We start from the raw sequence: 27991 nt of genomic DNA on the forward strand, positions 1-27991 counted from the left end.
ATGCAGCGTGAACCTCCGAAGAGGAAGCAAGAGAAGAAGGTGGAAAAGCGGCTTTTTGACGCCACATCCTTCGGGAAGGACCTGCTGGCAGGCGGGGTGGCGGCGGCTGTGTCCAAGACGACGGTGGCGCCCATCGAGCGTGTGAAGCTGCTGCTGCAGGTCCAGGCGTCGTCCAAGCAGATCAGCCCTGAGGCTCAGTACAAAGGCATCGTGGACTGCCTGGTGCGGATTCCCCGTGAGCAGGGTGCGTATGCTCCAACCTTCCCTCCGCGCAGGGTCAGCTTCTGGGAAAAGGGAGTGGGTGAGCCAGGAGGGGACGCTGCGCGGGCACCAGGGCTATGTGTGTCGGGAGTTGATTTCTGTGCCTGGGATAATACAATTTCTTAACCAGTCTATGAGGCTCTGCTTTCCCAGGGTCAAGAAGGCCTACACGTGAGCAGTCCTTGGGCAGGAGGGATCACCACCTTCTCTTTCCTCTACATTTCTCCTTCCTAGTAGGCCTTGCACCCCAGTGCGCCTCTACCTGGCTCAAGAGGGAAATGGTTGACCTCCCAGGATTGGGGGAGATGCCATTAGGCACTTGGCTGTATGTTAATAAGTGCTTTAAGGTTCTGAAATAATTGCTGAAATAACATGTTTAAGACAAGTATGCCAAATGGAGAAGGCAATGACACCCCACTCCAGTACTTTTACCTAGAAAATCCCATGGGCGGAGGAGCCTGGTAGGCTGCAGTCCATGGGGTCGCTAGAGTCGGACGCGACTGAGAGACTTCACTTTCACTTTTCACTTTCCTGCATTGGAGAAGAAAATGGCAACGCACTCCAGTGTTCTTGCCTGGAGAATCCCAGGGACGGGAAGCCTGGTTGGCTGCCATCTATGGGGTCGCACAGAGTCGGACATGACTAAAGCGACGCAACAGCAGCAGCAGCATGCCAAATAGAGAAGCACTGGGGCCTCTCTAGTACGTATTCAGTGAAAAGAGCTTGTTTGTTCTCAGGAACTACTGAAGACTGACTGGGGTTGAAGCTTAACAGGCACTCACGTCTACACATGTTTTAGGAAGATGCCAAAAAACCTCAGTGGTGCGTGCGTGCTTAGTTGTGTCCGACTCTTCGCTACTCCATGGACTGTAGCCCTGCCGGGTGCCTCTGTCCATGGGATTCTCCAGGCAAGAATACTGGAGTGGGTTGCCATTTCCTTCTAGAGGGGATCTTCCCCTCCAGGGATCGAAGGTGTCTCCTGCATTGGCAGGCGGATTCTTTGCCACTGTGCCTCATGGGAACCTCACTCAGTCTAGAAACAAACTATTTTAATGCAGTATTTTTAGAAATCAAAATTAATGAGAAAAACCTATGGTGAGCAATGTAAAAACTCTAAGTAGAGACAGGATCAGTTTTCTTTTTTTGCATCAGGCTCTGTTTTTATGTAAAATTTTGATATTTTGGTTCATTGTGGAGTTTTTCCTGTTAATATTGAAATGATTTTAAGGAATAATGAAAATGCCTTGTTAATCATTCATTGCCCTCACCTTGCAGACTGGCTTCTAAGTTAGCTAAGTGAATAGAGGATAAATTGATCAGAAACTTTGAGCTGTATAGTGTATTATTAGTCGCTCACTCCTGTCCAACTTTTTGTGACCCTGTGGACTGTAGCCCGACAGGCTCCTCTATCCATGGGATTCTCCAGGCAAGAATATCATTCCATTCTCCAGGGGATCTTCCTGACCCAGGGATTGAACCAGGGTGTCCTGCATTGCAGGCAGATTCTTTACCATCTGAGCCTCCCATATATAGTTGGATTCAATTGAAACATCTATAAGAATTTTAAAAAGGGAAATAGGCCTATTTGTTGTATATTCTGAACAAGATGTGAAGTGGGTTCAACTCAAGTGCAGGCCTTTCTTTCACTCCTAAGTCTAAGATAGGTTACGTTTCCTCTTATAAAAAAAGGATTCCTGGGAATTCCCTGGTGGTTCAGTGGTTAGGACTCCAGGCTTCCACTTCAGGGGGACACAAGTTCGATCTCTGGTGGGGGAACTAAGACCCTGCAAGCAGAGTATTTAGGGTTGAGGATATAGACTCTTAAGGCATAATCTATACTGTGGATATAGTGTGCCCTGTCTGGGAGCTTAATTTAGATCTTTCATAGTTAATGGCTCACATCTTTTCACTTCCATTTATTTTATCAGAGCAAGCTTCCCATTTCTCTTCAGAGAAGTAGGAGCCTCTTTATTATTTACTAATATGCTTTAAATATTTAGTGAGGTAAAGTTAAATATTCTGGAAAGATTGTGCTGACCAATGCTAAATCATTTTATATTTTAAATGTTTTTTGTAATATTTAAACCTAAATATGTTAAATATGAAGCTTCTCTGGTGGCTCAGCAGTAAAGAATCTGCCTGCAGTGCAAGAGACTTGGTTGGGTCCCTGGATCTACAAAATCCCCTGGAGGAGGGCATGGCAACACACTCCAGTATTCTTGCCTGGAAAATCCCATGGACAGAGGAGCCTCGCGGGCTACAGTCCATCAGTTCAGTTCAGTTCAGTCACTCAGTTGTGTCTGACTCTTTGCGACCCCATGAACCACAGCACGCCAGGCTTCTCTGTCCATCACCAACTCCCAGAGCCTACCCAAGCCCATGTGCATTGAGTCGGTGATGCCATCCAACCATCTCATCCTCTGTCATCCCCTTCTCTTCCTGCCCTCAATCTTTCCCAGCATCAGGGTCCTATCAAATGAGTCAGCTCTTCACATCAGGTGGCCAGAGTATTGGAGATTCAGCTTCAACATCAGTCCTTTGGGTTGCAAAAATAGGACACCTCTGAAGACTGAGTACATGCACACACACATTCAATATGGCTCTTGTAAATTGAGACCATTCTGAATAGTATTATGGCTCCAGCTTTCTTTAAGCAGAATTTTAAGAAAATGTTTCCTAGTACATACAAAGCCTTGTTATCAATACACATGGTATATCCTATGCTAAAAGATTAGTAATTCACAACAGGGATAATATTGCCATCTAGGGGCATTTGGGGAAACTTGTGAGGAATTTTTTGTTTAGCACAAAGAGGGGAGTAATCCTTAAATGCAGTGATATGAAAGGCAAAATCCAGGACTGCTAAACATCCTGCTGCCCCTGTATATGGTCAGTCCTGCACAACAAAGACATATCCTACAATGGAATAACTCAGATCTCCCACTGGATGTTCTTATGGCACTCAAACCTGTTTTTGATTATTTACTTATCAACGTAAACTGTCCAGGGCATGATTTTAGTACACACTAATTTCAGTAATGCAGCTGTCGTGTAAGTAGAGGAAAGACCGTACTTTGTTTTGCTCAGAATTTTACTGAGAGGTGTTCATCATTGTGGAAACTCATGTTAACAGCTCTGTGTGTCATATTTGATCACCACTTACATCATCTTCATTTTTAAATATTGAATTATGATTGTATAGATATACTAATTATTAAGTCCTTTTTTTAAAATGTCAGTGTATATCTTAAACACAACAGATTCATTACTATTATGTCTCTGACGTGATCACACCTCACCAATTTACTAATTAAAAATACATATTATAAACTCTTATTTCCTCTTTGTATGTAGCAAAGAAGGCATTATATTGACTTTTCTTGAGCTAGTGAAGAGGTTATTGTCTTTGTATTCTATTTATAGGCAGTAAAGGAAGCATTGTAAAATATTTATTATGTATGGAAAACTGGAACCTGGTGGGGTTCAGAATCACTGTGCTAGATCATTCTGGAACTTTACTAGGCAGTCAGATTCTAAGGCTTTTGTTTTCTGGAATTTACTTTCTGTCTTGTGAAAATCAAGGTACATCGCCATCTCAGCGTTCTGAAGTTTCTCTTGTTTTCCATATTCTAGTTTTACTGATAACTTTTCCTTTCTTTAGGCAATATGAAATGAGGATAAGAGACAGTGAACTCAGAAGGCAAAACTAGGTGCTCTCTCACTATCTTCTTACCTTACGTCTTTCTTTACACCTCAAGGAGACATCTCTTCATTCTTGTTCTGAACATAGCTTTAAATATCTCTTTGGGTGTCTTTGATACTTTTTAGTATCAAAGGGTTTAACCTGACTAATGCTGTTTTTAAAGATTTATTCTTTAGTTGGTTTTATGACTTTCCAACTTTGTATGTATACTTTTATTATTTAGTACTGTTCAAACCTTCATTATACAAATAATGCATGTTTCTTATAGAAAATTACAAAATATAGAGAAACCAAAAGTTTAAAAAAAACTGCTAATATTACCACAGTTAACATTTTAGTGTCTTGAGAGTGATTCTTTTTCACTGAGCAAGCTATGTATCAGTAAATATATTTTAATTAATATAAACTTCTATTTAGTATATTGTAACATAGGTTTTCAAGGATATTATAAGTCTCAGTTTTTAAGAGCCCAACAGAACTCTTCTCTTTCAGGTATTTCTGGACATGAGTTCATCAGCTGTTTTTAATATGAACTTTTCCAAACATATTTTTCTGAAGGCTAAAGCAGTGAGGTTTTTAAATCTTGAAGATGATATTTGGGGGTATTAAAATATTAGGTTTCAGTTCAGTTCAGTCACTCAGTCGTGTCCGACTCCTTGCGACCCCATGAATCGCAGCACACCAGGCCTCCCTGTCCATCACCAACTCCCAGAGTTCACTCAGACTCACGTCCATCGAGTCGCTGATGCCATCCAGCCATCTCATCCTCTGTTGTCCCCTTCTCCTCCTGCCCCCAATCCCTCCCAGCATCAGAGTCTTTTCCAGTGAGTCAACTCTTCGCATGAGGTGGCCAAAGTACTGGAGTTTCAGCTTTAGCATCATTCCTTCCAAAGAAATCCCAGGGCTGATCTCCTTCAGAATGGACTGGTTGGATCTCCTTAAGTATATGCTTTATGTAAATAAAATAGGAAAATAAACTTTACTGATATTTATTAAATGACTTGGCTCTGGTACCTATGATTGGCCAAGTGTCAGTTATATATCACAGGACACTAAGGCATCCTGAAAAAAGAGTAACACAGGGGAAAAGGGATGACTGGAGCCCTTGCTCAATTATTGTATAATAAATATAGTTTATGTTGGCTCTGTTAAATGGATTTATAGAGATAAGACTATTTGAATATTTGAAATTGTCAAGACTATTTGAAATATAGATTCACATTATTTTTAAGAATGAACCTCATTCTAAGGGTGCCTTGAGATAATAGCAGATGATAGTATGAAAACATCATAATTAGCAAGATACTTGAAAGTACTGTGTTTTAACTAGTAAAATAAACGCTCAGTTGTGTCCTAATATCTTAAAGTTTGACCTAACCACCCTATCTAAATAGTCCTTCCTCATTCTCCTTCTGCATATTACTGTTTTTTTTTCTGGACACCTAACATTTATTTCTTCATTGTCTGTCTTTGTAATGTAAGTTCCATAAGACCAAGAACTTTATTCCCAGTGCTGTCCCTAGCAGGTCTGCTCTGTGAGTGTGTGTGTTAGTCGCTCAGTCATATCCGACTCTTTACAACCCCATGGACAGTAGCCTGCTAGGCTACTCTGTACATGGGATTCTTCAGGCAAGAACACTAGAGTGAGTTGCTATTCCCTTCTCCAGGGGATCTTCCCGACCCAGGGATCAAACCTGGGTCTCCTGCATTGCAGGCAGATTCTTTACCATATGAGACACCAGAGAAGCCCCTGCTATGTACTTGGTATCACATAAAAGGTTTTTAAATGAAGAATCCTTTTTTTTTTTTTGTATAGTTATTGAGTATAGTTGATTTACAGTATCGTGTGAATGAAGAAGCTTTATCTCATTCTTTCATTTCTCTTTTGGATGTGTTTTACAGATGCACATAACAGGATGGTATAGTGGCAAAGGTACATAATTTGCTTTTTTAAGTATGTACATATTTGAGAATCATTGATTGCATTTTTTTAACTAATAGGCAGACTGTCTAAGTATGTTGGAGTGTACAAGTCTCAAATATACATACACTTGACCCTTGAGCACCATGGGTTTGAATTGTGTGGATTTTTTTTTTTTTCAGTAGTAAATACTACAGTACTACATGATCCCCGGTTGGTTGACTTCATGGTTGCAGAATCGTGGATGTGGAGAAACTACATATAGGGGAGGCAGACTACAAGTTATACTTGGATTTTTGACTGCGTGGGTCATCAGCGCCCCTAACTCTCATATTGTTCAAAGGTCAACTGTATACCCAAACATGCCTAGCATTTCCATTCTTGACTTGTAAGTTGACCAGTAACTGACCTGGTAACTATTCCCCATTTTCCCCTAAGTTTTATATTAATTCTTAATTACTTTCTCAGAATTAAGTTCCAAGGAGGTTTTTTTATCATCTTTAAATTTTGAAGAGATTATTTTTACTAAGCAATTAAGGAAAAAAAAAAAAAGGCAACACACCTTAGATGTTCTGCTGTTAGAGGAGAAATATACCACAATCCCCATGTTTTTCTGTATCAATTTTGTGATTATATATTTGGAAACTGTCCTTTAATCTGCATGACTGCTGCTGCTGCTGCTAAGTCGCTTCAGTTGTGTCTGACTCTGTGCGACCCCATAGACGGCAGCCCACCAGGCTCCCCTGTCCCTGGGGTTCTCCAGGCAAGAACACTGGAGTGGGTTGCCATTTCCTTCTCCAATGCATGAAAGTGAAAAGTGAAAGTGAAGTCACTCAGTCGTGTCCAACTCTTAGCGACCCCATGGACTGCAGCCCACCAGGCTCCTCCATCCATGGGATTTTCCAGGCAAGAGTACTGGAGTGGGGTGCCATTGCCTTCTCCGAGAATCTTAATGAGTAGAAAATGAAATACTACTACATTTCCATCACTCTTGCTTTTCCTTTGTTTTATTCTGATCAAAAAATACTACTGTTTTTATTCAAAGTGGATTTTTCCCTAGAGGCAATAGAGATGTAATAGTTCTAGATCTGTAGTCAGATAGATGTAGAAAGATCTGGAATTAGGAAAGACTGGGAATCCCAGTCTTTTCCTTACCTTGTAACCTTGAACAACTTTAATTTAACTCTCTCAACTTCAATTTCCTCAGTTCTGTACTGGTTATAATAATATTGTATGTTTGTGAAAGTTGCTCACTCATGTCCAACTCTTTGTGACCCAGTGGATAGTAGCCCACTAGGCTCCTCTGTCCATGGAATTCTCCAGGCCAGAGTATTGGAGGGGGTAGCTGTTCCCTTTTCCAATGGATCTTCCCAACCCAGGCATTGAACCCAGGTCTCCTGCATTGCAGGTGGATTCTTTACCATCTGAGCCACCAGGGAAGCCCAATAATTTTATTACCTACCTCATATGGTAGTTTTGATGGTTAAACAGGATAATCCCTGTAATAAAACAGACCACAAACAGTAAAGGCTGGAGAGAGTGTGGAGAGTAGGGAACCCTCCTTCACTCTTGGTGGGAATGTAAATTGGTACAGTGGCTGTGGAGAATAGTCCAGAGGTTCCTCTAAAAATAGAGCCACCATATGGCCCTGAAATCCCACTCCTGGACATATATCTGGAGAAAAGCATGGTCTGGGACTTCCCTGATGATCAGTGGATGGGAATCTGTCTGCCACTGCAGGGGACATGAGTTTGATCCCTGATTTGGGAAGACTGCACATGCCGCAGAGCAACAAAGCCCATGCACCACAACTACCGAGCCCGCCTGCCGCAACTGCTGAAGCCTAGAGCCAGTGCTCCGCAACGAGAGAACCTACCGCAATGAGAACCGCACTCCGCAATGAGGAGTAGGCCCCACTTGCCACAACTAGAGAAAGTGCATATACAGTAATGAAAACCCAGTGCAACCAAGAAATAAATAAATAAAGCACACACGCACCCCAGTGTTCACTGCAGTACTGTTTACAGCATCCAAGACACGGAAGCAACCTAAATGTCCATCAACAGAGGAATGGATGCAGATGTGATACAGAAATACAATGGAATATTACTCAGCCATTAAAAAGAAGGAAATAATGCCATTTGCAGGATCAGTGATGCACCTAGAGCTGTCATAATGAATGAAGTAAGTCAGTCAGAGGGGGGGAAAACCATATGATATCCCTTATATGCAAAATCTAAAAAGAATTTATACAAATAAGTTTACTGACAAAATAGATACAGATTCACAGACTTAGAGAATGAACCTGTAGTTGCCAGGGGCAGAGAATAGTGGAAAGGCATAGTTAGGGAGTTTGGGATGGACTTGTAAACACTGTTATGTTTAAAATGGATAACCAACAAGGACCTACTGTATAGCACAGGGAACTCAAGTGACAGCCTCCTTAGGAGGGGAATTTGGGGTAGGAATGGATACATGTGTGTAGCTGACTCCCTTTGCTGTCCACCTAAAACTATCACTACATTGTTAATCAACTATACTCCAATATCAAATAAAAAGTTAGAAAAAAAAGAGTGCTATAAAATATTCTACCTTGTGTCTGTTGCATGGTTAGTGCTTAATACAGTTTAACTCTAATCATTGTGAATACATTCCTGAATTTACAAATGTTCATTCCTCATCATCATTTGTAAATGAATGTACTTGGGATAAATTTGTTTTACATATAAAGTAGATTTTTGTAATCTTATCTAAAGAACCTACATGGTACATAGTGTACCTAGAGTATAGTTTAATAAAATGCTGAAACCTAGCCTCCCAAAATTATATTTCTATAGAAAATGTATTCAGAATTCCACTTTGAAGTTCCTCCTCTTTGTACTCTTACTAAGGACATTGGCACTCCTAAAAGCCTGGTACATCAGTGAGTTGAAAAAAAGGGAATAAGAGTAAGGTTTTGCAGCATGATAATGTGGAAAAAGGCTAAAGGAAGGGTTTTTAACCTGATACCTGTAGCTTCAGGGAATCCACGAATCAGTAGTAACCATGCAATAGAATTTTTGTGTGAGAGAAATATTTTTTCAGACATAACTCATTAAAAGCTGCCAGTTTTCCTGTTATTCTTCTAGTGGTTTATTTGTTTCTAGAATTTCATCGAGATGTTGACAGTTGTTTTGTTGAATCCTCTAGGTTGTTTCACGCAAATACAATTTTGCTAAAAGGAATACATTCTGTCAACAATACCAAACCATCTCAGTCATAAATCTGGCACTCTGTCATGGTTCCTGTTAATCTGCAGATGTCTGTCATCAGAATTTTCTCTTTATATTCAATTCGTTGCTGCTGCTAAGTCGCTTCAGTCATGTCCGACTCTGTGCGACCCCATGGACTGCAGCCTACCAGGCTCCTCCGTCCATGGGATTTTCCAGGCAAGAGTATTGGAGTGGGTTGCCATTGCCTTCTCCGATTCAATACGTTAGCCAAAGTTAAAAGCTTTTTACTACTTATTTGTGATACTCTTTTGTGAAATAGATATTAATTCAGTACTGTAATTATAATCGGACTTCCCTGGTGGCTCAGACAGTAGAGAATCTACTTGCAGTGTGGGAGACCCAGATTTGATCCCTGAGTCCAGAAGATCCCTGGGAAAAGGGAATGGTTACCCACCCCAGTATTTTTGCCTAGAGAATTCCATGGACAGAGGAACCTTGCAGGCTACAGTCCGTGGGATTACAAAGTGTCAGAAACGACAGAGAAATGAACACTTTCACACTTTTCATAATCATATTATATAACAGCTCACAATCTGAAACCTGTAATATCTCAATACCATCTAAATCAACCATTTCCAAAATGACTATTAATAAATAAGAGCCATGTATAAAATGGGAATTCCAATACATTTTTTATACACAACGCTTTTTAAGCTCAGTTTATTAGTTTTTTAAAAAACAAGTGATGATTTTTAATTTAAATCCCATTTGACTGCATTGGCCATTCTCCAGCCAACATGTTCTTTTTTTTACTTTTAAGATCGACTCTATCCTCAGCCAGTAATCTGTTATTGTGTTACTGTAACACAGGTGTAGAAAATAAAATCTTATTCTTCAGTATCATTTACAGTCATATTTTACTTTCAGTGTTTCTCTTCCGCAAGTCTGCAGAAAATACAAATGCTTAACTATGTTGTTAAATGTTGTTAACTATGAAGAACTTAGAAATCACTAAAAATACCTCTGAAAATTAGATTCATCAATCTCCCTCAGGAATTCAATGTGGCTGTAACTAGCAAGCAATATTCTTTTATAATTTGCTTACATTTCTCATGTTTTAAGATTTTTATTTTGCTTCCATTAAAGAAAACGTTGACCTTTCTTAGGTACAAAAGATATTTGCATGATTAAGGAAAGTATTGTAGTTAAGGGACTGAATTATTGAGCCAGATTGCTTGAGTTTAAATTCCAGGTGTACAATTTTCTGACCTAAGTGATACTGGGCAAGTTATTTAACTAACTTGTTTATGCCTTAGAAGTTGTTTTTAATGCATTTCTTCATATATAAAATGGAGAGATTAATATTACCTACCTCATGGGTGATTATGAGGATTAAATGAATAAAAAACAGTTCCTAGAAATTAGTATTTTTTTTAATATTGCCTCAAACATTTTTACAATAATCATTTTCCATTTTTTAAAAAAATAGATTTTTATTTACTTACCATACTTTAATCATTTTCAAACTTTTCTAGGATTTGCTTCTCCAGAAACTCAAAGCTTCAGTAGAGCTTTGGAGACAGACATAAAACTTGATTCTAAATCCTGATTATAGTTTTCAAATTTATAAAAGTTTCAGTTTGTGCATGTATGAAATGGGTACTATAAGAGAACATGTATCATAATCTTAGTGTGATGATTAAATTAAATGTACAAGTATAGCCTTTGCCAGTGCCTGGTACACATTGAGTGCTCAGGAAGTTGTGGCTGTTATCATTACATGTTAAATGCCCTAGTAATTTATGCCTGCAACTGAATGCCAGGTAACTGAATCAGCTGTGAGGACTGAAAAGATTATGTCTTGGCCATTAATATACATCTTAATTGTCTCTATACAGCTGCTTTACATTCACCTTGGGATTCACTAATACTCAATTTTACTTCCCACAAAGTATACTTATTTATTTAACAAATAAATATCTTTCTGTGTATTTATCTGATCCAACTTTCAGTTTCTGAGCACTGGGCGCAGTCAACTGAGATTATCTTCATTCAAATTTTTATCTTTAGGAGACTGTTTATGGGTATTCTTTTCTCCAAGCTGGGACTAGAGCTATCTTAAGAGTAGCAGGGTTCAACCATCTGTAAATACAACTATGGGTCCTGAAGGGATCGCCTGTTGTATTCTGGGGCAGCTAAAGGATTATAAAGGCAGCTCTGACTTATCAGGTAACACAGTGACTGAATTATAAAGTTTGGTCATTTAGTCCATGGAGATTTGAATTGGGAAGATTATTAACCTTGAAAGTTTCCTCCTGTCTCTTCGTCAGGCCTCTGGAAACTTGAATTGTGAATTCCTTTTATTTGGCTAGGTTATAAAATATAAAGGTAAGACTCTTTTATCTCATTCTCAGGAGTATATATACAACACAATTTTGTTCCAACAGACTTGTCACCATAGGAATTGTATTTTATGATTTGAAATGAGACTAAACTTCTCTTATGAGTACTAGTAAGCTCTGTTTTTCTATTAGTGAAGAGACCTATATTCAGCTGGTAATGCTTTCCATAGGTTTTTAGGTAGTCAAGGCTTCTTATTGGAAATTAACAAAATTGAAATGGAGTGCTTGGAGTTAACACAGCCTTTTTTCCTTCAGTTGGAGACACATGTAAATTTCTTTTTTTTCTCATGAGAAAAGATGTAAGTTTTAGGTAGTTCAAACAGCTAAGTTTGTTAAAACTATGCAAATTATTTAATAATAATACAAGTTTATATTTAGTATGCTTTCTTTTGTAGGTTTCCTCAGTTATTGGCGTGGCAATTTGGCAAATGTAATCCGGTATTTTCCAACACAAGCTCTAAACTTTGCTTTCAAAGACAAATACAAACAACTGTTCATGTCTGGAGTTAATAAAGAAAAACAGGTAATTATTTTTTATTACTTTTAATTGAATGAAAGCTTCTTTAAATTATATAGTGCTTTACAGTTTTTAACAGTTTCACATATGTGATTCAAATTATCCCATAGTAACCCTTTCCCCCACACCCCTATCTGCACCCCTTCCCTTTTCTCACTGGTAACCACTAGTTTGTTTTGTGTATCTGTGAATCTGCTTCTTATTTGTTTTATTCACTAGTTTGTTGTATTTTATAGATTCCACATAGAAGTGATATCATGAAGTGTATGTCTTTTTCTGACTTACTTCATTTAGCATAATACCATCAGAGTCTGTCCATGTTGCTGCAAATAGAAATTTTTCTTGCTTTTCTATAGCTCAGTAGTATTCCATTTTATATATATAACATCTTCTTTATCCATTCATCTGTTGATGGACACTTGGATTGATTACATACCTTTACAACCTTGGCAGTTACAAATAATGCTGCTATGAACATTGGGGTGCCTGTATCTTTTTGAGTTGTGTTTTGTATTTTTTGGACATATACCCAGGAGTGGAATTGCTGGATCATATGGTAGTTCTGTTTTTAGAAAAAGCAGGTAATTATATTTTAATGTCTCTAAAATTTTCTAAGAAGTAGTTGGATTTGTCTTACCTGAGGTATTTTTTTCCAATTAGAGCATGGTTGATTTACAATATTGTGTTAATTTCTGCTGTATAGCAAAGTGAGGCAGTTCAGTTCAGTTCAGTTCAGTCGCTCAGTCACGTCCAATTCTTTGTGACCCCATGAATTGCAGCACGCCAGGCCTCCCTGTCTATCACTAACTCCCGGAGTTCACTCAAACTCACATCCATTGAGTCGGTGATGCCATCCAGCCATCTCATCCTCTGTCGTCCCCTTCTCCTCCTGCCCCCAATCCCTCCCAGCATCGGTCTTTTCCAGTGAGTCAACTCTTCGCATGAGGTGGCCAAAGTATTGGAGTTGTATAGCAAAGTGAAGCAGTTAGACATGTATATATACGTTCTTTTTAATATACTTTTCCAGTATGGCCTATCATAGGATATTGACTATAGTTTCCTATGCTATACAGTAGAACCTTGTTTATCCATCATATATATAGTATTTTATTTCTGCTAACCCAACGCCCCCCTCCTTCCCTCCCTCACCCTACCATACCCCTTGGCAACCACAAGTCTGTTCTCTATGTCTGTGAGTCTACTTCTGTTTTGTAGATAGGTCCATTTCTTTTATATTTTAGATTTCACATATAAGTGATACCGTATTTCTTTCTGATTTACTTCACTTACTGTGATAATCTCTGGTTAATCCATGTTGCTGCAAATGGTGTTATTTCATTCTTTTTTTATAGCTGTTATTTTCCATTGTATATGTACAACATCTTCTTTATCCATTAAAAATCTGTGGAGTTTTATTTGGGGAGGAGGTGCTTAAGTAGTGGAAAGAATAATAATTAAAGCATTAATAACTGTTAGCATATTATAATATGTATTAAGTCATAGAAATTACATATGGAAATTTAGAATTATATTAACTTTTACAAGTTTCTATAAACCTCTTAACACAAATTTAATAACTAAGGGATCTTTAGTTGGAACTTGTAATAGTTGGAACTTCTTTTGACTACGGACTTGTATCAGAGTCCCCAAGACTGTCTTCATGTTCAGTGATTCACTAGCCCTCAAAGAACTCAGAAAAGCTATTATACTCCTGGTTTATTACAGCAAAAAGATGTAGGTTAAAAAAGCACATAGGACAAAATCTAAGAGAAACTAGGTGCAAGCTTCTGGGTGTCCTCTCCTAGTAGACTCAGCTGGACAGCACTTAGTTCTCCCAGCAATAAAGTGAGACAACATATATAATATACTGTCAAATAAGGTTGCTCACTTGAGCCGTGGTGGTCAGGTCTTTGTGGGAGGGGAGTCAGTTTCATAGGCATGTATAATAGACTCAGCTACTCAGTCTCCAGCTACAGCTGCCACCTACTCAAAAGGTCAAATTGATATAGTTTAGCCCAAAGCCCCAAGTATACAAAGGGGTGTTCACCATAAATCAATGTTAGTATAAACTATCTGGTATTGCCAAAGCTTCTGGCATATAAAGACAGTCTTACTAGATAGGATATTCCACGGGCTCAGAAAGTTTCCTCAAAGGAACCTTTGAGTTTGGTCAAGGAGGGAGATCTTTTCAGTATGTGCAGGGTTTGGGCAACACAAGCCTGCTGAATTAACCCTTTACTGAACATTTTCCACCCTATCTCCCCCAAAAGATAATTCCTGTAAAACTAAGCCAGATGGAGCAATTAACTCCAGAATTAACTAGAAAATTTATGTTACTAACATCTGTCCCTAACAGTGTAAATAACATGGCTCTAAAAGTTTCAGTTAACTCTGATCTCTGTTAAAACTCTGTAATAAATTTCAAATCAGTAGAGCTTGAGGTAAAAACATTTTTAGTATGCTTCTAAAGAATATGCTAACACTTTCCTGGTGGTCCAGTGGTTAAGACTCCATGCTTCCAATACAAGGGGCACAGGTTGTCACTGGTTGGGAAACTAAGATCCCACATGCTGCAAGGTGTGGCCAAAAGATAAGAAAAGAACAATAAAAAAGAAAGAACATGCAGTCTTATTTAGAATGTAAAGATATTCAGTCAAAAGTAATATGTAATGTTTAAATATATATTATTTGTTAAATTTGGCTACTAATGACCCTTCTAATTCTGCCCTTAGACATCAAAATTTTCTCCTATCTCTGTTCCTGCCCTAAGAAAAGTGGAAAAAAAAAACCCTGAAAATGAAAATTCAGTATTTTGGGTTTCTTATCTGGTTTTCAAAGAAACATAGAAGATAGAAAAAACAAGTCAGTGTATGTGATTTAAAAGTAGTTGGTCTACCACAGTAAATATCTCTACATGCTTCTCGGGCTGGCTGCACTGGTGACAGTACTAGCTGTTGGCAAGGATTCAGAGAAGCTGAATTTTACACTGCTAGTGGGAATGTAAAATGATCTTGCCGCTTTCAAGAGAATATGACAGTTTCTTACAAACTAAACATATGCTTATCATACAGTCCAACTCTTGGGCATTTATCCCAGAGAAAAAAAACCTCTGTTCACAAAAAAGCAAAGTATACAATGTTCATAGAAGATTGTTTCATAATAGACAAAAATTTGGGAATAACCCAGATGTCCCAGGTGAATGCTTAAACTGTGGTACATCACACCATAGAAGATCACTAAGCAATAAAGAGAAACACGTTTTAATAAAACAAGTATTGTCTGATCCTCTTGGGATCTAGAAAAGGCAAGTTCATAGAGACAGAAAGTAGAATAGAGGTTCCCACGGGTAAGAGGGAGGGAGATTCTCTAATAGGTACAGAGTTTATGTTTGGCATAATGAAAAGTTCTAGAAATAGTAATGATGTTTATACAGTGTTGTCCTTAATGCCACTGAATTATACACTTAAAATGCCTAAACAGTAAGTTTTACCATATAGTTTTAAAAAAGAACAAACATGATACAAACAGCAACTTTGAATGCTAACTGAAAAGATACCAATCTCAAAAAATATTTGCTTTCTGATTTCATTTATTTACCATTATTGAAGTAAGAAAATTATAGAGATGGAAAACATAATAGTGGTTATCAGGAGAGAGGGAGGTGGCTATAAAGAGGTCCATAAATGGAGGATCTTTATCATGGAACTGTCCACTGTGATAATTGGTGGTCATATGAATCTGCACATATGGTAAAATGGCATAGAACTAAATACACACACTGATGAGTGTGTAAAACTTGTGAAATCTGAATAAGGTGGATTTCCATCAATGTTAATTTCCTCTACTATAGTTATGCTGGGCTTCGGTGGCTCAGTGGGCAAAGAATCCTCCCGCAATGCAGGAGTCACAGGAGACTTGGGTTTGATCCCTGGGTTGGGAAGATCCCCTGGAAGAGAGCATGGCTACCCACTCCGGTATTCTTGCCTGGAGAGTCCCATGGACAGAGGATGGCAGGTTACATGCAGTCCGTAGGGTCATAAAGAGTCGAACACGACTGAACCACTGAGCATGCACACATGTAATTATGCTAGATATTATCTTTGGGGAAAATTGCTTGAAAAGTTTATAGACTTCATATGTACTAGGATGCATGTTAATCTGCTATTATGTCAGAGTAAAAGGTTTTTAAAAAATAACCATGGTAGGGAGGTGTGTGCCTACTATATACTCTTTCACTGAACTTTTACCTTGCCCTTTGAGGTAGTTATTTTTACCTCAAACGTACAGATAGGAAAACAAGACAGAGCTTAAAGCATTTGCCCTAGTCATTTGTTCATGTCTTTCTAATTCCCAAATTCAGTTCTTTCTACCATACTCTTACTCCTCTTTCAGCTGAGGTGACTAAACTAGATGAGTGTTAGCTGAACCTGGGCATAAAATACGTCTCTGCTGCTCCTAAGCAGCTACCAGCACAGCCCTCATCGGAGACTAGAGCTTCCTGCTCTCTTCCATGCCCACACAAACTGTTAGAAAGAACTTTGGTCCCAGGTATTTGTGCTTGGAGGCAGTTTATCATCTATTTGTCAACAGATGAAAATGAATAGGATTATTTTCCTCCAAACCCCCTAAACCCTCTTATTCTCCTTTCCTGATTGCTTTCACTCCCTCTCCGTTTATAGTTTGGTGGTGGTGCTCAGTTGTGTCTGACTCTTTGCTACCCCGTGGACTGTAACCTACCAGGCTCCTCTGTCCATGTGATTTTCTAGGCAAGAATACTGGGAGTGGGTTGCCATTTCCTTCGTCAGGGGATCTTCCCGACCCAGGGATTGAACCCACGTCTCTTTCATCTCCTACATTGGCAGGCAGATTCTTTACCACTGCACCACCTGGGAAGCCCTCTTTTACAGTATAGTAATATCTGAAATTACAAACTTAAAAAACAACTTCTGGGTCTGTGTTATTTTCAAGCTTAATTGTGGAGGGACAGACTTTATCTGTTATGGAAACACTTGCAGAATTATCATTCAGCATGGAGTCTTCTTGTCTCCTTCCTCCTTCCATCCTCCTTAACCTTTCCTGCCTTCCTTCCCCTAGTAGTTTGGCCATACTATTTATACATTTTGTGCTTGCCTGCATTGCTTTCTCATTGGCCCCACTTTCACTATCAGAGGGGTCCCTGTTTGAATAGTAAATTATGTAAATTATACAATCATTCACCCAGAAAGTTATAGATCTGTTTTCTTTCTCTTATCTAGGAAGAAAGTAGAATGTTAAATTGAACTTAAGATGCACTTTATAAATCTTTGTGCTGCGTAGCCTATTTAATTTGGCCTATTTGCTTGTAAGAAGCAGAGAAATTACTTCAAGAAAAAGACATATTTACTGCAGTGGAATTTGAACCACAGGCAGCTGTAGGGATCAAACTATATACTCTTTATCTTTGTCTCCCAGGTCATTTAGTCTATCTCTGTCTGTAATGATCTGGTTTTTTGTGTGTATCTATTTGCTCTGCATTTTCTCATTATTGCCCATCTTTTTTACTTCCCTACATTTTATTTCTTTTAAGTTCAGTGTTAATATCATAGTGATTCCTACTAACCTTTCAAGTGGTGGTGGGGTTCTTTACCTGAGATCCATGCAAACTTGAGGAATAACTTAAACTTTTACAATAAAACTGTGTTTATATATGTGAGATTTTTATTGGGAAAGTATCTGTAGCTTTCAACAGTCTCAAAGTAGACTGAAACCTAAAAACATTATTTAATGTTTTTTCCTTTTCTGTCCCTACTACTAACTGGCCTAGAATTTCTAGATTCACATTTCTAAGATTTAAACTGTGGCCTAGCTCCTCTTTTTCTGCCAGGTTACATGTCATCTTACAAACTATGGATTAGCTATCTTCTGGTCTCATTATCTCTATGTGATTATGAAACATGGCTGTCTGTACAGTAGAACTTATGAGTTTCACGTTAAAAGGTACTGTGGGAGTCCAAGTACCCTTCATTAAACAAATATTTATTGAATGCATTACTCTTACTCTGGACAAGGCCCCATGACTTGCTTTGTGAAATAAACAAATGAATTAAGAATTAAGGCCTCGAAAAATGTAGACAACCTAAATGTCCATGCAACTGATATGGATGAGGCCTCCACAGATACCTAACATTTTAGTAATAAAAAGATATATTATTAATAAAAAGCTTTATACAGTCTAAAGAGTGGAGTATCTTATGTGGCTTCTTGTGCTAATCTGGGCCGCTTTTGCTGGAGGATATTAAAATATCTTGGAATTTCAATATATCAGCATCTAGCCTGTATCTCCTAGACTGCCTGGTAAGAAACAAAGCCTGCGTGGACATGAAGTATTTTGGTTGATAATACATGCTTATTTTAGGTGTTTATTTTATAAAAGCATCTTGTAAATCTGGCTTTTTAACCTTATAAAAATAAAGGATTTTTAAAAATCAGATTCTATAGTTTAATAACTACTTTTTAATTAATATGTTTCAGTTCTGGAGGTGGTTTTTGGCAAACCTGGCTTCTGGTGGAGCTGCTGGGGCAACATCCTTATGTGTAGTTTACCCACTAGATTTTGCCCGAACCCGATTAGGTGCTGATATTGGAAAAGGTACGGGATTATTAGAAATGCTAACTCTTCCTTCTTTGTGGTTTTGAACACTGTATTATTTATCATAGTTATGCTTTAACAGTAGTGTTGCATTCAACCTAAAAATTTTATTCTCAACCAAATGGTAAAGTCCATAGAGCCTAAAGATTACTACTTTTTTTCTTTTCTTTTAAACTAGGGAAAGGAAGGCCAACACTATAGTAACAAAAAAGTAAGCCACAAAGAGCACTTAACTTCTGGTTTGTTTCTGTTTTTGTTATTTAGAGAGCCATCCCCTAGATCCCTTCATGCACTTATTTACCTGTCTTGACTGTGGCCCCTTTCTAGGTTACATGTATAACTCTCACCTTAGATTCCCTTTTCCTCTGTCCTTACTTATTTATCACATCTTTCTGTGTTTCTTCACACCCTTGTTTTGGTAGATGTATTTTTTGATAGCTTTCTAAGGAGGGTGGATAGGAGATAAAGTGAGATCTTGGCTATCTGAAACGTCTGTTTCACTCTTTTAATATTGGGCCATATGTAAAATTCTGGAATTAAAATCATTTTCTTTCACAATTTTGAAAGCATTACTCTGGAGTCTAGTTTCTAATACTGCTCTTAAGAAATCATTTTCTTACTGCTGATCCTTCTGTATATGACTTTTCTTTCTTGTTTTTCTGGCTTCATTCATTATATTTTTCTCATATAAAACTATCTGGTGGCTATGTGGAGGCTGGGTCCTCTGCACAGAAACTGTAGTATGAGTCTTTACGAGATGGTCAGAGAAGTCCTGATACTGAGACTTGGCGAACAACATCTCTTTCCAGAGATCAGGAGTAAGATAACTGTAGGTCTTGGAAATGGCATCAGAAGTGGCCCTGGCAACATTGCCCAAGGTTCCGGGGCAGCCCCTGGCAGAGGTGCAGCAGTCGTCAGTTCCAGCCATCAGCAGCAGCTTCCTGGGCACAGAGGCTAGGACAGTGCCAGTGCTCCTGAGGACTGGGATGAGGCGCACCAGCACGGAGCCACAGCAGCGGCCTGTCACCTTATAAGAGACAGTGTGGGGCTCGCTGTTCTTGTCTCTCCAGGAGCCTCACAGCACAGAGACGATGGAGAGCTTGGCCAGAATGGTGGCCCCATGAATGGCAGTGGCTACCTCCTTAAGCACTTGACACCCAAATTGACATGTCTCTTGCAATCCCCAGTGGTGGCAAAATGTCTTGACCCTGGTCGACTGGCCAGGACAGGTCTGCTTTTGCCTAGGCATAATCTTTAAAACCTTTCTCTTAAGGGATGCCCCAGGAAAAAGTCAATGATCTGAAAAGTCAATGATCTCAGATAGCCTGATGGGCAAAAAGAAGAGATAGATCTCCTTCAGGGACTTGATTTTCATGTCCTTGACCAGGTGGTCCAGCTTGGTGATGCCCTTGGCTTTGCCTCTGCAAGCTCTGCAACCTCAGCCCTGGACACCAGTGCCGCTGCCAAAGCCTCCACAGAAGCCACCAGGCCCCCCCACTCCAGGGCCTCCAGGCCCCCCCTACAGTGCATTCATCATCCATTTGGTGTTTTTTTCTTTTTAATTACCTTATATCCCTGATGATTTGACATTCACAATGATGTATCTTTGTGTGTCTTTTTCAGTAATTGTGAAGGTTGGCCCCATGTGACTCCAGCACAAATTGGAGCCTTACCACAACAGTACTTAATTCCTTTAATTTTAAATTTCTGTGATTATTGGAGACATGTAGTTCTCTTTTCAACAGTATCTCCCTCTGCAAGAAAGGTTTCAACTTTCTCTGCTCACTCTGAGTGAGTTACCACTCTTCCACCTCCTTTCCATCTTGCCAAAATTTGTGAACTTTATTCTTGTCATGTACTCTTTTTTGCTTTAAACCTGTTTTTCCCTTATTATTATTTTAATAGAATTTCTCAAGGAAGCAGAGATTCATTCAACAAGTATTATTTGGTGCCTCCAGTAAAGTAGGTCCTGCTTGAGATACACCATATTAATCATGAAGCTCATGGTTCATGTACCTTACAGTCTAGTGGAGATTATAGTAATAAAAAAAGGAAAAAATGACGTAAATCTACTGTCACTTAGCAATAAATGCTAGGGAAAAAAATTTAGGAGAAGAGAATGATGTCAATTTTAGATAAATGATCAGAGAAAAGGCCTCAGAAGGGATGACAGTTTGGACAAAGATGAGGAGTTTGATCTATCATGTTTAACTGGCAGTCCAGATTTTCTTGTTAAGAAAATGAAAATAACATGCATCCTGGTTTAATTTCAATTCTATAGTTTTGTTTTCTCTCAAAATTGGAAGAACCTTATTTTGAAACATTGTATTCTATATATAATTCTAAAATGTTATCAAAGATTTCTAGGTCAAGGGAAAATTAAAAACAAAACCCATCAAACACTAGAAATATATGACACCGCATCTAAAATATTAATAATCCTTAAAGTTACTAGTTTTTAGCTTTTCCTTTTTGTGTTATCTGTCCTTTTGCTCTTCAACTGAAGCAAGTTGTAGACGTTTTTAATGCCTAAGTATTTTCTGAATGCTAACTAGTAACTTTATTGAATGGTAATTTTATTGAAATGTTTTAAGCCAGTCAGATTGCTTGAATTAGATTGTTTATATATAGATTGTTTATATATTTGCAGTTAAAATATCTTGATACTACTTGACATCTTAATTATCTTTAAATGAATGGGAAGGTTTCGATTTGTGCCTTGTTTGTTAGAAAGATTTCTAAGTGTTAGTACCAGGTAATTTAAATCTGTAAAATGTTTAATTAATTTACTTTGATTAAAGTGTTTATCTGATTATAATGTTGCTAATAAATTTTAAATGGCTGTATTTTAGGTCCTGAAGAGCGACAGTTCAAGGGTTTAGGTGACTGTATTATGAAAATAGCAAAATCAGATGGAATTGTTGGTTTATACCAAGGGTTTGGTGTTTCAGTTCAAGGCATCATTGTGTACCGAGCTTCTTATTTTGGAGCTTATGACACAGTTAAGGTAATTTGATACTTTAGTATATGTTAAAAAAATTGTTTCTTTTTGTTGTTCTAATTAGTAATATGTTCAGCAAGTATGTTTACTTTAATTATAGAAATCAAAATGATGACATAAGAGACATTATAGCATTCTGTTTAATCATGACTTTGCCATAACCTAATTAAATTATAACTCCATTATGAACCTGAATTTGGATATAAAGCATAGACATAAAGTGTTTGTGCTGCTTGGACTGGAAGACTCAAATAGAAAACATGCTAATTAGATTTATATCATAATTGAATATTTGGTATATAGGTAGGCATCTTCTAACAGTTATTTTCTAATTTTACATTCATTTTGTTATCACTTTTTTACATGCATATTGTCAGCTTACTATCATCATTGGAAAACAGGCAAGGCATAATAGTTAAATATGATAAATATGCTACTATAGCTCAGTGATCTGTTGGGTATTATTAAATTTTGTATTGTTCTCCAGGTTCTGCTATTTGCCTTTTCATTTCAGATGTTAGTAGTGCTTCCGTAAGGTAGGAAACAGAGATAGTAATAATGGCTGCCATTTTTTGATCTGTTACTTAGTTTCAAGAACCTTGTTAAGGACTTTATATCCAAACACTATGAGAGCTTTTAATATATCCCATTTTAAAAATAAATAATCTAGAAATGGCCAAGTAATTTATGTGGCAAGCACAGATCCCATGTTCTTAATCACTATATCATAATGCTTCTAAAAAGAAGCAATGAAATTAATATCAGTATTATTTACTATTAAGATTAAAACCTGAGGGAAATTTTATGATGGTGTCATATATTATCTCTGCTCTCCCTGTTCAGTACAACTGTAGTTGAATGTCATTTTTATTACAGTCTGGACATATTGCTTTTAGTTCGTAGTGTGTTTTTTAGACAGACAGATTAATGGAAATTACAGGATATTATATACGTTTATTTAATCGTAGAAAAATTTATGTTCACTCTCCCTCTGCTTTTCTCTATTACAAGCCGTAGTAGTTGTAAAATTTAGAAATGTGTCTTCACTAGCTTAGAGCTTTAAAGCTTATCAAATGTCATCTGTCAATAGTAATAGGCATTCTTTCATCCTGATTCCAACTCTATGAGGAAGAGCAATGGAAGAACTTTTTTGGTCACTGGCTACCATCTCCTCTCGTTTTCAGTGCTATTAATAACAAATCTCCTATAATTGCAGATATACTATTCTTTTTCAAATAAACGTAAAAAATATAGCCATGTGTGGGGTTCTCCTTTCTTATTGATCTCCTGCTATTATTTTAATCTTTCCATACTAAATCCAACTTTTTTATTGCATTTTAAATATAATTGAGCCCTCTTTCATATATATATATATATATATATGAATTTTCCTTTGACTTAATAATTTAAGGTATTTTGGAAATTTAGATGGTTATTTGATAATTTTTCTTTTCTAGGGCTTATTACCAAAACCAAAGGAGACACCTTTTCTTGTCTCCTTTTTCATTGCTCAAGTTGTGACTACGTGCTCTGGAATACTCTCTTATCCCTTTGACACAGTTAGAAGACGTATGATGATGCAGGTATTTTATATTATTTGTAAGCTTAATTGAGTTTTCTAATATCTCTGATATTCAAGTGTAATTTAGAGACATTTGACTAAAAGACATAGGCCCTTCATTTTATTACTAAAATTAATACATGATATGTTTTGTTTTGATTCCTGTCATAAGCAGTGAGTCATCATCCAGCAAAGTTTCTTCCATGTCTGCTATCAGAACAGCAATGTCTTTCTCTCCTGCAGTGTATATTACTGTTTGGAGAGTGGAGGGGCATGGCAGGGATTAGATGAGAATGTGTCTGTCTTAACTGAATATTAGATTAAGTAGAATAAGCCCAGTCACAGGCCACTGACATATGTAATCATTTGTTGTAGTATATTTTAGTAAAAGTAAATAATTTTAACTCCAAGGAGGAAAACATATTTATTATGATGTATATCCTAAATGTAAATCCCCAGACCAAAATTTTGATACTGTTGATCTCCATTGCTGATACTTATTATATTCATTCCTTTAGCAAATAAGTGAGTGACTATTCACCAAGCTCTAGTGAAACAAATGGGCTTCCCTGGTAGCTTAGTCAGTAAAGAATCGGCCTGCAGTGCAGGAGACCCAGGTTTGACCCCTTGGTCGGGAACATCACCTAGAGAAGAAAATGGCAAATCCAGTATCCTTGCCTGGAAAATCCCTGGTGGGCTGCAGTCCATGGAGTCGCAAAGAGTTGGGCACGACTGAGTGACTGACACTTTCAGTGACACAAATAAAATAAGGCAGAACCTGCACCCAAACTCATAGCATACTATTGAAAGCATACTATTAATGGTTTAAATAGAAATGTGCATAAGTTCCAGGAATGCAGTAGGAGAGGGGTACTCATGCGCTTAAAAGTGATCAGATATGGCCTCTTAAAGAGCTAAATCTCAGAAAAGAGGCTTTTTCTCAAGATAGTGAGAGAACATTCTCAGCAGAGGGGAAAAAACATTCCTAAAGGTATGGCTTAAAAAGTATTTCAGTATAACCCATATATGATAGCTTTCATAAGGGCAAGTGAAAATAATGAGGCCAGCAAAGCTATGTTTATTATGTGGCAGAACTGTCCTCAGTATTTTACACTTTAACTCATTTATTCTCAAATTAATACTGTGCAGTGTGGTTACTATCATTGTCCTCATTATCCTCTACAGGATGGTCTTGAAAGAACCCACTGGGCCACATGAAAGGGACCATCAGTCAGTTCAGTCGCTCAGTCATGTCCAACTCTTTGCAACCCCGTGGACTGCAGCACACCAGGCCTTCCCTGTCCATCACCAACTTCTGGAGTTTACTCAAACTCATGTCCATTGAGTTGGTGATGCCATCCAACCATCTCATCCTCTGTTGTCCCCTTCTCCTGCCTTCAGTCTTTCTGAGCATCAGGGTCTTTTCCAATTAGTCAGTTTTTTGCATCAGGTGGCCAGAGTATTGGAGTTTCAGCTTCAGCATCAGTCCTTCCAATAAATATTAAGGACTGATTTCTTTTAAGATGGACTAGTTGGATCTCCTTGAAAGGGTAAAGCATATCTAACCTATTTAACCTGTTGCTTCATATGGACTATCCTTAAAGTTGTTTCTTTTATATCTGTTTTCCTCTTGATCTATGTCTGCTACTGCTAAGTCACTTCAGTCGTGTCTGACTCTGTGTGACCCCATAGACGGCAGCCCACTAGGCTCCCCCGTCCCTGGGATTCTCCAGGCAAGAACACTGGAGTGGGTTGCCACTTCTTTCTCCAATGCATGAAAGTGAAAAGTGAAAGTGAAGTTGCTCAGTCGTGTCCGACCCTTCACGACCCCATGGACTGCAGCCTACCAGGCTCCTCCATCCATGGGGTTTTCCAGGCAAGAGTACTGGAGTGGGGTGCCATTGCCTTCTCCGTTATCTATGTCTAGCTCTGGTTTAATTGAAAAACTTTTGAAAATAGAAAATTAATTTGTAAATTGAGTTAGGTAGATGTTTTGGTATTAATGTTAAATTGTCTGATTTTGATAACTACTTTGGGCATGTAGGGCAATATACTTATTCTTAGAAAATTCACATTGAAATGTTTAAGGGGCAACTGTAGCTGCAACTTACTGTCAAAATAATTCATAAAAAAATTGTGGGTGTGGATTTTTATGTGTACATTGTTATATATATAAAACATAGTACCACTGCCATAACAAAGTACCAAAAACTGGGTGGCTTAAACAACAGAGATTTATTTTCTAACAGTCTAGCAGGGTTGGTGTCTTCTGAAGGCCTCTCTTCTTGGCTTGTAGATGGCCTTCTCCCTGTCTTCTCATGGTCCTTTTTGTTCCTCTTCTTATGATCATTTTGGGTAAGGGCCCACTCTAATGAGTTCATTTAACTTTAATTATCTTTATAAAAACTCTGTCCAAATATAGTCACAGTCTGAGGTTCTGGGGTTAGGTCTTTAATATATGAATTTTGTGAGGACACAATTTGTGACAGTCGTCTTTAAATTTTGCATTTTGATTTTATAGCCCACAACTTTGTTAAGCCTTATTACAAATACTTATCAGTATGTATACCTTTTGAAGTTATTTTTTTTTACACAGTGATATAATCTGCAAATATACCACATTTTTTCCCCCTTTCTTATCAATTCTTATGCCTTTTATTCCTTTTCTTGCCTTTCTGTACTGGTTGAGACCTCTGATTCAGTGTTATATTAAAGAAGTAATAACTGGCAACCTTGTTTTGTTCCTTGTCTTACAGGAAGTGCCTTCAGTGTTACAAAGTTTAATAATTAGCTGTGAATTTTTCAGTTATCCTTTATTATGTTACGATTGGTCCTTTCTGTTTTGGATTACAGTAATTTTTAATCATGAATGGTCTTTTTTTTTTCTATATTGAGATGGTCATATTATTTTCTCTTTTCATGTATTAATATATGTATTACATTAATCTATTTTCCACAGCTAAACCAACTTTTTATGCCTGGGATCAATCCAGCTTGGTTATGGTGTATTATATTTTGTACCCTTTGCTAGGTTTGATTTGCTGGGATTTGTTCAGGATTTTTGTATCCATTGTTTCTCTGACATAAGCTTGATATTTTTTTCCTTCTTGTATTATCCTAGTCTAACTTTGGTATCAGGCCTATGCAATCATTATAAAATATGTTGGGGAGTCTCCCCACTTTTTCTCTTCTTTGGAATAGTTTCTGTGAGATTGGAACTAAATGTTCATTGACTAGTAGAACTCACATATAAAGCCATCTGGATATGTGGTTTTCTAATTTATGAGATTTTCAACAACTGATTGAATTTATGTAACAAATTTAGTATTATTCCAGTGTTTTTTCCTATTCTGTTGGTAAATTATACCTTTAAGGAAATTATTTATTCTGAGTTTTCAAAATAATTGTCATAAAAGTTGTTCATAGTATCATGTTGCTCTCTCTTAATCTCTGGGTCATCTGCGGTGATGTTACCTTTGCCACTTCTAATAATTTAAGAGCCTTTTCTTGTTTTTCCTGAAATAGTGTTTCTACACATTGGTCAAAGTATATCAAATACGTTTTTATTTTTTATTCTTTCTGTTGCATTATTTCCTTTTTTTCTGGTGGTTCAAGTTACCACTCAGGCTACATCTTACAAATTTATTTGAGGCATTTTAGGGTTATAAGTAAGTTTTAAAAATTTTCTAAGATATGTTTTTCTTAACACCCAAATGCAATATATTTCTAGTTTTGTTTTTGTTTTTGTTGCTATTGATTTCTCACTTAATTATAGTGTGGTGAAATGATAAAATCATGTTATGTGATGCCATCTTTTAAAATTTGTTAAGCCTAATATTTGGCCATTTTTCAAGTATTCCTGAAAAAGTATGAGTATTCTCCAGTCAGTGGAGACAGTATTCAATATATGACTGTTAACTCAACATACTTATTCAACACAGTATTAATTTAAATGTATCCTTGGTGCTACATAAAATCTCTTATGATAAAAGATACTAAGATAATGGCAAAACTGTTTGTCTTTATATAGAGTGGTGAGGCTGAACGGCAATATAAAGGAACTTTAGACTGCTTTATGAAGATATACCAACAGGAAGGAATTGGTGCGTTTTTTCGTGGTGCCTTCTCCAACATCCTTCGTGGTACAGGGGGTGCTTTGGTCTTGGTATTGTATGATAAAATTAAAGACCTCCTTAATATTGATATTGGAGGTAGTTCATCAGGCGATTAAATTGAGAAATGGATATGGTTAATTTCTTAGACATACAACTTACATAGCTGCCATTTGTGTACGTTTTGATAGTGTTACTACTGTCAGTAGTTTCTTAAAGTGCTAATTCTGCAATAAAGCAAAGGCTTTTTTCAAGAATTTAAATACTAAAAAAGCAGATAAATGCAGTTTCTTTCCTATTTAGATTCAAACTCACTTTAATGAGACATTTTACTTAAGTGGTACGTGTTATTTTTATTAGTTTAAAATCTTTTTCTTACTTTTGTGATAAGGTAAAATGTACAATGCTAAAATCTAAGAAATGAAAGTATCTTCTTTTAAAATTATATTATTTTAACTGTCTCCCTATCTTTTGAAATCATATGATATGACAAATATTTCTTAAAAGCTTATCAGGAGATGTCATCATGATATCTGTGGGCATAAGTAAGCTTTCTTCTACAGTATCTCTACTAAAGCAGCTCAGGTTATTACTATGTATAGTGTTTATGGTATCATATAGTTTTTAATAAGCACAGATTCTATATCTGATTATAAAAAAATGATAATGACTT

The 27991-nt window shown here is 37.4% G+C and overlaps 1 protein-coding gene and 1 pseudogene across 1 annotated transcript; one reads left to right on the top strand and one right to left on the bottom strand.

Annotated features, from left to right (window-relative positions):
* On the top strand, window positions 1-27485 carry SLC25A31 (solute carrier family 25 member 31). Its single transcript, XM_005904814.2, has 6 exons — window positions 1-244; window positions 11895-12022; window positions 18527-18644; window positions 21497-21651; window positions 23103-23228; window positions 27237-27485. Exons 1-6 carry the CDS (start codon window positions 1-3, stop codon window positions 27435-27437), a joined length of 972 nt encoding a protein of 323 aa, XP_005904876.1. The 3' UTR covers window positions 27438-27485.
* LOC102266215 (small ribosomal subunit protein uS5 pseudogene) lies at window positions 19261-20466 on the bottom strand (annotated as a pseudogene).
* Window positions 27486-27991: the final 506 nt, after the last annotated feature.

This window comes from Bos mutus, chromosome 17 (genome assembly GCF_027580195.1).
Source record: "Bos mutus isolate GX-2022 chromosome 17, NWIPB_WYAK_1.1, whole genome shotgun sequence".
Taxonomy (NCBI): Eukaryota; Metazoa; Chordata; class Mammalia; order Artiodactyla; family Bovidae; genus Bos; species Bos mutus.

Excerpts from the sequence above, each read along its gene's own strand:
- SLC25A31 (XM_005904814.2), top strand. The coding sequence starts at position 1 with ATGCAGCGTGAACCTCCGAAGAGGAAGCAAGAGAAGAAGGTGGAAAAG. Across the intron at positions 18,645-21,496 it reads AGGTGCTGATATTGGAAAAG|GTCCTGAAGAGCGACAGTTC; the intron begins GTACGGGATTAT and ends GCTGTATTTTAG. Across the intron at positions 23,229-27,236 it reads GAAGACGTATGATGATGCAG|AGTGGTGAGGCTGAACGGCA; the intron begins GTATTTTATATT and ends GTCTTTATATAG.